Source organism: Excalfactoria chinensis, chromosome 18 (assembly GCF_039878825.1).
Source record: "Excalfactoria chinensis isolate bCotChi1 chromosome 18, bCotChi1.hap2, whole genome shotgun sequence".
Lineage (NCBI taxonomy): Eukaryota > Metazoa > Chordata > Aves > Galliformes > Phasianidae > Excalfactoria > Excalfactoria chinensis.
Window position 1 is genome coordinate 874,469 of NC_092842.1, and position 11,391 is coordinate 885,859.

The 11,391-nt window shown below is 53.6% G+C and overlaps 3 protein-coding genes across 5 annotated transcripts; 2 read left to right on the plus strand and 1 right to left on the minus strand.

Moving 5' to 3' along the window:
* Positions 1–31: 31 nt before the first annotated feature.
* On the plus strand, positions 32–4,351 carry WDR31 (WD repeat domain 31). Of its 3 annotated transcripts, XM_072352852.1 has the most exons (11): positions 32–91; positions 440–710; positions 805–1,086; positions 1,229–1,358; positions 1,561–1,635; positions 1,923–2,067; positions 2,145–2,245; positions 2,617–2,684; positions 2,963–3,104; positions 3,244–3,406; positions 3,535–4,351. In XM_072352852.1, exons 3-11 carry the CDS (start codon positions 1,040–1,042, stop codon positions 3,693–3,695), a joined length of 1,032 nt encoding a protein of 343 aa, XP_072208953.1. In that variant the 5' UTR covers positions 32–91; positions 440–710; positions 805–1,039; the 3' UTR covers positions 3,696–4,351. The 3 variants fall into 3 exon arrangements, with proteins under 3 accessions (XP_072208953.1, XP_072208952.1, XP_072208955.1); XM_072352851.1 differs by having other exon boundaries at positions 65–91; positions 440–1,086; XM_072352854.1 differs by lacking the exons at positions 32–91; positions 440–710 and having other exon boundaries at positions 1,034–1,086; positions 2,963–3,112; positions 3,535–3,672.
* A 178-nt stretch (positions 4,352–4,529) lies between these two features.
* Positions 4,530–10,446, minus strand: PRPF4 (pre-mRNA splicing tri-snRNP complex factor PRPF4). Its single transcript, XM_072352534.1, has 14 exons — positions 10,299–10,446; positions 9,919–10,096; positions 9,546–9,732; positions 9,253–9,340; positions 8,700–8,779; positions 8,389–8,482; positions 7,736–7,830; positions 7,364–7,422; positions 6,822–6,945; positions 6,215–6,304; positions 5,861–5,983; positions 5,614–5,721; positions 5,418–5,536; positions 4,530–5,239 (listed from the first exon to the last, which is right to left on the minus strand). Exons 1-14 carry the CDS (start codon positions 10,371–10,373, stop codon positions 5,046–5,048), a joined length of 1,614 nt encoding a protein of 537 aa, XP_072208635.1. The 5' UTR covers positions 10,374–10,446; the 3' UTR covers positions 4,530–5,045.
* Positions 10,447–10,479: 33 nt separating this feature from the next.
* CDC26 (cell division cycle 26) lies at positions 10,480–11,019 on the plus strand. Its single transcript, XM_072352535.1, has 2 exons — positions 10,480–10,639; positions 10,730–11,019. The coding sequence occupies exons 1-2, from the start codon at positions 10,559–10,561 to the stop codon at positions 10,901–10,903; spliced, it is 255 nt and encodes an 84-aa protein (XP_072208636.1). The 5' UTR covers positions 10,480–10,558; the 3' UTR covers positions 10,904–11,019.
* The last annotated feature ends 372 nt before the right edge of the window (positions 11,020–11,391 follow it).

Below are 11,391 nucleotides of genomic sequence, written 5' to 3' on the forward strand. Positions count from 1 at the left end.
CCGCCCGCCCCGTCCCGCCCCGTCCCGCCCCGCCCGTCGCCATGGAACCGCAGGGAGCGGAGACACGGAACGGGGACACGGAGCGGCCGCGGTGAGTGCGAGGCGGCGCTTCCCGGCGGTGCGTCCCGGCCGCGCGGGGACGTCGGGTTGTGCTCGGGATGCGCGTGCGGGAACAGCTGCCGCCGGTCCCTCGTTCTGCCGCGCGGGCATCGCTGCGGAGTCACTGCAGCGCCCGGGGAATGGGAGGGACGGCTTGAAAACGTGATGAGCTGGTTATAAAAGGGTGATTCGGGTTGGTGTGAAGCGGTGCGGCGGGAGGTTCTTCCTGCTGCAGCGTGCAGTGCTCGCATGCTGACTTGCTCTTGCAGCAGCCCGACCAAGGGCCGGAATTTAAGCCAGCAGTGAAGCCTCAGCATCCTCCTGCCGCTTTATTTTGCAGGAGAAACAACTCCCGGCGTTCTCTCGCTGTCACAGAAAATCCACCTTTCCTCCCAGTGTCCCAAAGAGCTGCGATGCGTTCTGATGGAAGGAACTGAACGGGTGACAGGACGGAGCTGTGGATGGTTTGTGCCCCTTTGGAACACACAGGCTTGTGGACAGAGCAGGCTGAGATTAGCTGGTCTTACTGACTGCTAATCACGGAGGCTGCAGGGTAAAATTAGAAAGGGAAGGTGGTGTGGAATGCCACTGACCCCTGCCGAGTGCTGCCGGTATGGAGCTTCCCCGGCTCTGAATGCATTCCCTTCCAGCAGGAAGCCTTTCAAGCAGTGGGAGCTGGGTTTTCTCCTGCCCTTCTGTTGGCAGAACACCTGTCCAGAAGATGGGAGTGCTACCATACAGCTAACACAGAGTCCAAGTGGTAAATCTTCATCTGCAGAGAATCCAATTACTGCACTTGGGAATTCGCTGCCATTGAAAGAAGCAGAAATCTCTCTGGATCTGCCCCGCTGCATCTCCCCGCTCCCAGCCCCATCCCAGCAGTGTGTGCCTGAGCCCAGCTGTGCTGCTCTGTGCTGCTGCCTGCAGCTGATGCTGTGTGATGGGGAAACTGCAGAGTAAGATCAGTTTGCACACGGCCACGTACAGGTAAAGCATCCTCGGATGGTCACATCTTGGCTTGTTAAAGGGGCTGGGTGAACGGGGAACTCTTCCCCACTCTTCCTGATAAGGAATTTGTCCCCATATCTGACCTTAACTCACACTGCTGCTGTCCCTCTGCTGCTCGCAGGGCTGACGGCTCCATGGGGAGGCCAGGACACAGCAGGGCAGTGGAGCTACACAGCCCTGTGCACAGAGATGCCGTCACCTGCGTGGCTGCTGTCAGACCGGAGCTGTGCGTGTCGGGAGGAAAGGATAAGGTACAAAAGATGGGATGCTGTGTTGGGGATGGTGGGATACTCTCTGAAGATGGTTGTGCTCAATGTACGAGCTCAGAAACAGAAGGCTCTTTCCTCTTTGGGCTGGCTGTAACACAAAGCAAGGCTGAGCCCTCTGCATTGTGTGAGCCCTCTGCGTCCCGTTCTGCTGACCCCGCTGACTCCCTTCCCCGGCTCCCTGCAGAGTGTGGCTGTCTGTGACTGGAGGTCTGGAGCTGTGCTGGGCCGCTTCATCAGCCATGAGCACGAGGTCACCAAGGTGAGCAGCAGGGAGCGCGGTGGGGTCTCCTGCCTCCACCACAGACGGGAACAGGAGCGGCACAATGGCAGCCTGGTGTCTGCAGAGCTCCAGCAGCCCCTTGTGCTCCTCCTTCTCACCTTCCATACATGCCGATGCTCACAGTGACTGCAATGCGCTCGTTTGGGTTTATATGGAAGTTTTCTTTATCCCATAAATGTATGTTCTGAGGATGGAATGGAGGTAAGGTTCAACACGATGCCGATTCCAGCAGAGCCCAACCCAGTTTTCCATCCTCTCCTCTGCAGGTCACCTGCACCCACGATTCCAGCAGAGTCTTCAGCGCCTCCCGGGACAGAACAGCAATGATGTGGGAGCTCCGTGGGACCTCGGGGCCAAGGCAGCGCTTCCCAGGACACGACCTGGTTGTTACTGGCCTGGCTGTGAGCCCAGGTGAGCAGCAGCTCACTCCTCACGTGGTTCTTCCCGCTGCAGCGTGGCACTGCTCGCATGCTGACTTGCTCTTGCAGATGCGTCTCAGCTGTGCACAGGGTCACGAGACAACACCGTTCGCAAATGGGACGTGGAGACTGGAGAGTGTCTGTGCAGAGCTGCTCTCTCCAGGAACCTGGTAGGAGCCCCTGGTTCTTCACATCCCATAATGGCAGCTCGCTGCCTGCTTCGGTCCCTTGCATGCAAAGCCCCAGAGAGTGAATTTGCCCCGAGTTTGGCACTACACAAAAGCCCTGAGACAGCACAAAATTGACCGGTGCTTCTGGAGATCACAGCTTAAGGCTGGTCTTCCTCTCCTCCAGATCTGCACCTCCAGGAGCACAAAGGCACCCACAGATGTACAGCAGTTTATTAATTCCCTTTTGCTAAGCAATGGACAAAGTGGTGCCTGTGGTACCTCTGCTGCCACAGCACTGCGTCCTGCTGAGCTGCTGGTTCCTCCCTGCCCAAATCCTGACATCACTGCCAGCTATCCCTTCCCCTCTGCAGGTAACACATCTGTGCTGGGTCCCTGGGGAGCCCTACGTCATCCAGACATCAGAGGATAAAACCATCAGGTAAATCCTTCGCAGCTGCAGAGAGGGGAGTTGCAGCCCGGGCCACGTGCTGATGGGTACAGCAGGGTCGGTGCACAGGGGGCTGTTGGGGCAGGTGTTGTTCCTGCCTTCCTGCTCTCCCCATGTGTGGCTGGAAGCCATTCCTGGCTCACATGGGTCTCCTGCTGGGGGAGGACAGCGCTGGGAACCACCTGTGGGTATGAAGGAGAATGAACAGAGCTCCACACAGCTGCCCTGGGTAAAGGTTTGGTTCCCATCCCCTCTCTTGCTGCTTGCAGGATGTGGGACAGCCGGGAGCTGCAGGTGGCTCACACGTTCCCAGGCAAGCAGCACATCCAGACGAGCTGTGATGTGAGCCAGGACGGGCGGTACTGCGTCAGCAGCAGCAGTGGCTTTGCTGGGGAGGGCTGCGAAGCAACGGTGAGTCTGTAGGGCACCCAGCCCACCTGCTGCTCTTTGCAGGAGCTCCTTTAACCAAACCCACCTTCCTCTCTCTGTAAAACCCCTCCGTGCTGCCAGGTGGCAGCGACAGCCCTCAGCACTGCTTGTTGCCTTGCAGCTGTGGGACCTACGGCAGACCAGGAGCAGAGTGTGTGAGTACAGAGGGCATCTGCAAACTACAGCCTCATGTGTCTTCCTCCCACGGGGCGCTGCTCTCACCCCCAGCATCGCCACGTCCTCACACGACAGCAAAGTGAAGGTCTGGGACCGGGACACTGGAGGTAGGCAGGGCAGTAATTCAGGATAAGATAAAAAGTAGAAATCTGATCATCTCCCACGTTAAAGCCTCTGTCCTTCCCTCTCACTCACCTTTCCTGCTGCTGGAGTGACTTTGCTCTTCCTTCCTCAGCCTGCCTGGCCACTGCATGCCTCGAGGGAGCCGGACCGCTGGCCTCGCTGGCTGCCTGTGACAGCTCCACGCTGCTCTGCGCCAGCTTCCACTCCGGGATCCACGTGCTGCAGCTGAGGCACCGTGAGGAGCTGGAGCTGGAGGAGGTGGCAAGACTTTGATCTTCCCAGCAGATCTGATCCCCGGATTCTTCCACTGACAGCAGGCAATGGGTGACCTCGTGCCTGCAGGGCAGTGATGCAGATGAGCCGTGGTGCACAGGGGGTGCTCACTGCTTGCTTGTGGGTGTTGGGAAGCAGTTAGAGCTGGTTAGAAGAAAAGCTGAACCAGTGATGCACTCAGGCCAAGTTCTCACTCCGGTATTGTGGGCTTTAGTCAACCTGGCTGCAAAGCGATTTAATTGCTGTGTTCTCTTGTATAAGCCTAAATATCCAGCTATGTGTGCTCAATCTCCTCCTCAGGTATCATTTGAAGGGTCTGCATGCTGCCAGCTGCACAGACAGGGACCTCCCTGCCCATAAGGGACAAACTCCTGGGGTGTTTTTGTGCTATTTCCTGGCCTTGAATCTGTTCACATTTCTCCTGGAGTAAATAAGAAAACATGCAGCTCTTGGCAGATGCCTCCATACTTCTGGAAGGGAGCAGGGAGCACACAGCCCTCTGCTAGAGCAGGGCAAGTCACTCATGAGTGGCTTTTTGATGTCCCCCTCTACTACTGTTGAGAACAGAAGCAAGTGCACACTCAAGCCACGTTTTGACTGTCTAGAACACATCTGATATCTTCAGTTTAAAGAATAAACAACAAATAAGTGGAAGTTATAAGACGACCCTACAATGAAGCAGCCTTCTGTGCATCAGTCTCAGGTTGAGACTCATCAAAACCTTCAACAGGAGATTGTGAAACACCTGATTTGTGAGACAGCTCAAGGAGCCGGGACGTGAGATGTGCATTGAAACAACATCCGCTGCAAGTGGAAACAAAGGAGATACAGCCTCGATGTTCAGAGACCGACCTGCAGAGGAACTGTGGTACGCTCTGCTCTCACAGCCAACTCTGCTTTATTTTTTGAAGACAGACTGCTGTTAAAGCAGCCTGGAAAACAGGAGGTAAGAAACCAGAGGACGTACAACACACTGTACATGAAGTGCTGTGTGAGCCCTACACAAGTGCGAAACAGACCGGAGCAAACCCATGAGCCTGTCTCGGAAGGGAGGTGGAAGAAGGTGGTTCATCTCCAAATTACTGCAGAAAACCACTATCTGCAATACAAAACTAGTCCTAAAAAGTGGAAGAACATCATCCCAGCTTTGACTCCAACCAAGCCCTGGTCAGCACAGATGCTTCAAAACCACCTCAACCAGGAAACCAGCTTCTGACCACAGTCACTGCGATACACGCTGCAACAGCCAATTCCTTTCCTTTTTTTAAAAATTTAATATACAAAAACCCAGCTCTTAGTTCTCAGCCATTATTAACATCTCTGTCCCAGTTCATCAGCTGTGCCTCTGAGTTACTCTGCTGTCCACAACTTGAAGGTTCTGTCATAGGAGCACGTTGCTATCAGCTGGCCATCGAGGGAGATATCCAGTCCCATCACCTTTCCTTCATGACCAGCCAATGTTTTCAGAGGGGACCAGCCAGGGTGAGTCCAGATCTTGGCGGTGTTATCATAGGCTCCTGTCAGCAGGAAGTTACCGTGATTGGCTGCAGTTGAGGGAAAAAAAGGGAGAAATTAGTTTTGCAAATAAATACATGACAAATCTTCTACCAGTACCCAGTACAGATCCTCCTGATCCAAGGATGTGGTTTTGAGTTGCCCCATTCCCTGCCACCTCGGTAGAGAAAAAGCAGGAACATGGAACATCAGACAGGAGGTGCTTACGTTCAAATTTCACCCCAGTCACCAGGTTCTGATGGGCAGGAATGGTGTAGATGCACTTCCTCTGCCGGAGGTCCCACACCTTGCAAGTATTGTCACCGCTGCCAGTTGCAACGTGGTATCTGCCAAGGAAAAGTGCATTGGAAGCTGAGCTTTGTACTCAGAGCTCCCACACAACACATGCAAGCTCCTGTCTTACCCATTTGGGGAGAAGTTAAGTCCATAGATCTCCTTCAGGTGACCTTCCAGAAACATGATACAGCGCCCGGTGCGCAAATCCCACACTCGGCCAAAAGCATCCAGTCCACTGAGAAGAGAAAACCCAAACAGCATCACAGCATCACCCTCCAGACCAGCAGCTGACAGAACACCAGTACTGTGGCTTTTGGAATCAGTGAGCAACCTTGGTAATGTTTCACATACAGTCCTGATGCAAACAGACTCACCCAGTCCCAGCAAGAGACCCGTCTGTGTGAAAGGCGATGTCATAGACCCCTTTGCTGTGCCCCTCCTGATGGAGAATCTCTTCCTGGGCTTCCAAGTCCCACAAGCGCCACGAGTGATCGTAACTGTATAGCAAAGAAAAAAAGCATTAGAATCTGATCACATAATCCTATTTGAACTGGGCACACACACACCAGCTGTCAGGACATTCAGTCCCCCTCTCCCTCAGCATCACTGTCCTCCTCAGATCACCTCCTGTCCACTGAGGTGCAGGGAAAGGAAGGCTTCCATGAATCCCAGTGACTGTAAATAACAGCATCGTAAACAAGCAAAAAAACCCAACAGAATCCCCTTACCAGGTAGTGCCCAGGAACCTCCCAGAAGGGTGCCACATCACACGTGCCACTCTCATGCTGTGGCCTTCAATATCTGCCACTGGTTCATCACTGAAAGACACAAGATCAGACACTGGTCAGGGTAGCTGACTCAAGCCAAACCTTTGCAGCTGTGACCACAGTGAGACAGATTTTAATGCAGGCCTGACAAGAAAGTCAACGTTCTGACTATTGACTCTAAATGCTGCTTTCTGCTCACACAGCTGAAGCTCCAAGTGAAAGCCCTTTATCCACATTCATAACCTCAGCAGTAAGTTCTCCTGGAACAATTAGTTTCAAAAATTGACGAGGCCCTTTGTTAATCTGAAAGTGTCAACAGCAAAAACTGCCTTTGCTGTCACTACACAGAACATCCCATACTGCAGCAAACTCTGCTATGCTGAAGAAAGCCAGGTCAGGCAGGATAGAGTAACTATTTATTCTCCCAAAGCTATGTGCAGCAGCCTGCAGTGGAAGATCAGAACAGTACAGAGAGTATCTTTCCAGCAGACTAAAGAAAAGTAAATGTCCATTGTTTCATAAGATAAACCCCAAACAACAACACTGCATCTATGTATGACACCCTGACCTTTCAAGGCTCCAGAGTTTGACAGAACCATCAGCTGCACACGAGGCCAAGTTAACATCCTTCTTGTCGAGGGAGACAGTGGCTTTGGGATGGAAGACTATTGCTCCTACATTGGTGCTATGTCCTAAAGAGAAAGGAAAATCAAAACCCAAATTACAGTTCCAGCGGCACCCATTTAAGAATATCAAACGCTGAGATTTGCAGCCTGCAAAACACAGTGAAAATTCACCAAATGCGAGTGAAGAGATTTGTATTTAGTCAAAGTTGTGCCCATGTTCAGAGAACCTCACTGGTACTACGTGGTCTGACCAAGAACGTTAATACTTGGCTCAAAATAACTCAAACAAGGTTTTGAAGTGAAGCAAAATAAAAAGCATCATCCGGAAATGGAAACAACAAACTCTGTTTTTTTCTTTAAGAGAAAGGTCAGGACTTTCTCTGGACTGTCTGACACATTTTCAGCCACAAAACAGTTCAGGCGCAGGAATTCAGCCTAAAGAGGAACAAAAGAACACAGGATTTCAGTGAAAGTCATTCTCTACCTCGTAAGGTGTGAACAAGGTTGCAGTCAGGCACAGACCACAGCTTGCACAGTCCACTCCTGTTGAACAGAAGAAACAGAAGTCAGAGTAGACAGGAACATCAAACAGCTTACCAAACCAAGCTACAAAACTACACCAAGGGCTTCTGCAGTGGGTGAGTCTGACAAAACAGCTTCCTACATGGAAACACATGGAGTAAAAGTGTGTCACTGAATTCCTCCATGAGGAAAAAATGGCACCCACTGACATTCATCCACATCTCTGAATGTTTATGGAGACCAAACAGAGGATGTGAGCACACTCAGTGCAGACCAGGCAAGCCAAAAGACTGCGCACCCATGCCCTAAAGTAAATGCTTTGAAGAGAACTTACCAACAGGCAGTAGCCAAGAGTTTGGAATTGGGACTGAAGTGGCAGTAGGACAGTGGGCGATCGTCCCCAATCTGACTACAGAAGTTATTCAAGGACTGCAACCAAATACAGAGAAAACAATGAATAAATACGAATGACCTGGGGACAGTCCTGGCCAATGACTGAAGTAGATGTTGGAGAGCACAGGGTCTCATTTCCAAAAGGAGATGTTACTCCAGCCCCAAGCAACAGGGTTATGGAGCTTATCTGACTGGAAGAAGCTAGCACAGCCCCATGGATCAGCTTAGCACTCAGTATGCCACCCACCATACTTGCCATCAATGATACTGGAGCCCCACATTGCAACTCAAGCCTTGAATGAAAAGAAGTAATCTGCTTAGCTTCAAAGGCAAGAGGCAAATCAATACAGGGATGTGTCTCTTCATCCCTCTGCAGTGTCAGAATACAACAAAAGCAGATCTCTCTGTACAGCTGCAGAAAGAGCTAGAACACGTGTACCACTAGAAGAGAGAGAAAATGCAAAGCTCTTCAAGGCACAGCACAGCAAATGACACGCATCTGGACAGCCCCTCCGGGCAGCTCTCTCCTTCTGATCTCTTTGAAATTCGGGAAGAAACGTTCAAAAGCAGCAGCTGAACAGATGGCAAACCTACCCGGAGGGATTTGTGCAGTTCTTGTCTCTGCGATGTCCTGGTTGCCTCTGGAATCTCTTTGAGCAGCCGGGCTTCTTCCAGACGCTTCGCTGCCCTGTGAAGAGCAAAGATGAAGTAACAGATGTTCAAATTTCCCATGCCTTGCTGCTAGAAACCCTCGCTTCCCCATTAGTGGGCTAACAGATTTGTCTACCAGTTTATGTTCTCCATTCATTTGATCTCAAATTTACTGCACTACCCACAATGGGGTTAGTGTTAAGAGTTTACAAATGGTTGCATTTCTCCCCTTCATTGATGTGAGTTTTCCTTACCTGGGAAGTGAATAGTTAGCAAGCCACAGCCTTGCTGTTTTCAGACTACGTGGTCCTTCATGGTACCAAGTCTGCTGATACTGTATGGAAAAGAACAAAGCCAAAGAAAAAGGCTTGCACGATACTGCTCATTTCAGGTATCCTGGGTGACTTCGTACATCAGCCCCCCACAATGGTAAGGGAAAAATGGATTCCAAAAAAGAAAGGAGAAGCTGAAAGAAAGATGAATCAAAGGCAGGAGGATGCAGTAGCAGAAACAGTTTTTTCTTCCTGGGTGGGAAGACAAACAGTAAGATCTCAGTACACTGCAACAGTCCAAACATCAACCACACAACATAGAATTTGGCTAAGTACAAGCCAGCCTTAATGCTGCCGATGTGAACAATGCAATGACAGTTCTGCTAAAATGGGCAGCAAAAAAAAAAGAGAAATTAGGGAAGATATTAGAATCTGCACCCTGACCACAACCAGGTCTTGAACATCTCAGAGACCACCCAAATAAGGTATCCAAAGGTGACTGTATAAATCTCCCCCAGTGCTGAGAAATCATTACCTCTTCTTTGGACTTCTTAGACCTGTCATCATCTTTCCTCGTCTTTTTTAATGCATCTGTGCCGACCACGGAGAGGATATTCCTTAATCTGAAAAGAAACACGTTAGGATACGTTCACTTGGTGAGGTCTCATACAACCTGATGCTCATTGTGTTCCATTCTTGTTATGCTGTAAGAATACACGGACTGGCAGCACTCGCTGCATGTCAACTACAAGGAAAACATCAGGACTATGATAAACCAGGGGAAGCCGAGCGTTCCCTCTTTGCAACACACACGGGCAGACACAGCACCTCTCCCTCCTCTCTGCAGGCCCTTCTCCAAAGAGCGTTATGGGCTCTCCCAGGGCTCGCAGGCAGGCTTTCACTTCGGAGTCATCCGTGGAGACGTTGATTTGCCGGGCTCGCTTCCTGCGCTCAAACTCAGCCAAGACTTCGGCCTGTCGCTCGCTCATGTGATCCTCCAGATCAAAGACCTCGCCTAAACCAAAGCAGAACCATCAGGCTGGGCACAGAAGCTGGGCAGGAGATCCTCCTCCGACAGGAAGATCCCAGCAGAGCTGGCAACCCAGGCAAAAGCCTCCTGTTGTCCAACCTCATTTATGCTAGGAGATCACTGCAGTGCCTTTATGCCACATTAAAAGGCAGAAGGCGGCTGGTCACTCACCGCTGCTGATGTTGATGTTGCCGGCCTCGAGCGCAGCCTTCATGCCCTCCTTCCCCAGCAGCCCGGGCTCCCCCTTGGCCAGCCGCTCCCGCTCCTTCTCCTCCAGGCTGCCGTAGAAGATGGGCGCTCTCTTGGCGGGGGGCGCATCGCCCTCCTCGCACGGTTTGTTCTTTGCGGGCTGCGAAGGGAAACCAAAACCGACGGGAGTCCGTGTGTGCGGGCTGCGGAGCGGGGCGCCAACAGCAGGAACGGCCGCTGGGCCCGGGCTGTGCGACCAGACCCGCCCGCACAGCGGACACGGCGCGGAGCCGACCAGACTCGGTAAAGCGGCCCAAAGCCGCAGCGCTCCCCGCTCCCCCCCCTCCAGCTCCCGCCGTTACCTCGGGCGGCGCGGCGGCTCTCACAGGCGCTGGCCGAGCCCCGCCACGAGCCAGCGGTGGCCGCACGGAAGCCATCGCGGCGCTGCCTGACCGCCGCGGCGCCTCACCGAGCACTTCCGGGCGGCGCGGGGCAAACCGGAAGCGACAGAGCGGAAGGGGCGGGTCATACGGGGTAACCGGAAGGTGAGGGCGGGGCGTGACGGAGCGGAAGGGGCGGGGCGCGGCGCGGGGCAGCCCGGGAGGCGGCGGCGGCGGCTGCGATGCTGCGGAGGAAGCCCACGAGGCTGGAGCTGAAGCTGGACGACATCGAGGAGTTCGAAGGCGTCCGGAAGGAGCTGGAGGTGCGCGCGGGGCCCGTGGGGGCGGCCGGCGGGGGGCGGGCCGGCGGGGATCGGCCCGGTCCGCCCTGACTTGGTCTCTCCGCCTCGCAGAGCCGCAAGAAGCAGCGGGAGGAGCCGGACGCGGCGGCCGGCGAGGAGGCGGCGGGCATCGCGCTGAGCGCCGAGCACAAGAGCCGGGAGCAGCTCATCAACGACCGCATCGGCTACAAGCCGCAGCACAAGGCGGGCGGCCGCGCCGCGCACTTCGGCACCTTCGAGTTCTGACGGCCCCGCAACGCACGGCGGCTCTTTTAATAAATGTGCGCTGTTTTACACAACAACGCCAGCTCTCCTCGCAGGTGCCGCCCCGCCTCCGCCTGGGAAGGCCGCGGAACGAGCAGCGCCGGGCAGCCGGTGCAGCCGGTGCAGTCGGTGCAGCCGCTTCCCAGCTGCGTCACACCCCGTGGCTGTGCGGGCACCGACTGTCCGGTCAGGGCGGGGAAATGCAGAACTTGAAACGCTTCAAACTGTTCCTTAAACTGGAAGGTCCCGATCCAGGCTAAAGCAGAGCTTAACGCTGCATCGAGTGAGCAGCGCTGCTCTACTGCTCGGCATTTCCAGCACACCTTGAGTCTGGCAGGGAAACGCCTTAGGAGGAACAAAAGGCCCTGGGTCTCCTTTGGTTGCACGGGGGAATAAAAACCAGCCCACTGCTTCCTCTCACATCTGGGTGAGCACAATCCATATCAGCTCGGTGGGGAAATCAGTTCCTT

Excerpts from the sequence above, each read along its gene's own strand:
- PRPF4 (XM_072352534.1), bottom strand. The coding sequence starts at position 10,373 with ATGGCTTCCGTGCGGCCACCGCTGGCTCGTGGCGGGGCTCGGCCAGCG. Across the intron at positions 9,341-9,545 it reads CCTGCAGAGAGGAGGGAGAG|ATTAAGGAATATCCTCTCCG; the intron begins GTGCTGTGTCTG and ends GTTTCTTTTCAG. Across the intron at positions 7,423-7,735 it reads CTCTTGGCTACTGCCTGTTG|GAGTGGACTGTGCAAGCTGT; the intron begins GTAAGTTCTCTT and ends TCTGTTCAACAG.
- CDC26 (XM_072352535.1), top strand. The coding sequence starts at position 10,559 with ATGCTGCGGAGGAAGCCCACGAGGCTGGAGCTGAAGCTGGACGACATC. Across the intron at positions 10,640-10,729 it reads GCGTCCGGAAGGAGCTGGAG|AGCCGCAAGAAGCAGCGGGA; the intron begins GTGCGCGCGGGG and ends TCCGCCTCGCAG.
- WDR31 (XM_072352852.1), top strand. The coding sequence starts at position 1,040 with ATGGGGAAACTGCAGAGTAAGATCAGTTTGCACACGGCCACGTACAG. Across the intron at positions 1,359-1,560 it reads TGTCGGGAGGAAAGGATAAG|AGTGTGGCTGTCTGTGACTG; the intron begins GTACAAAAGATG and ends GGCTCCCTGCAG. Across the intron at positions 3,105-3,243 it reads GGGAGGGCTGCGAAGCAACG|CTGTGGGACCTACGGCAGAC; the intron begins GTGAGTCTGTAG and ends GTTGCCTTGCAG.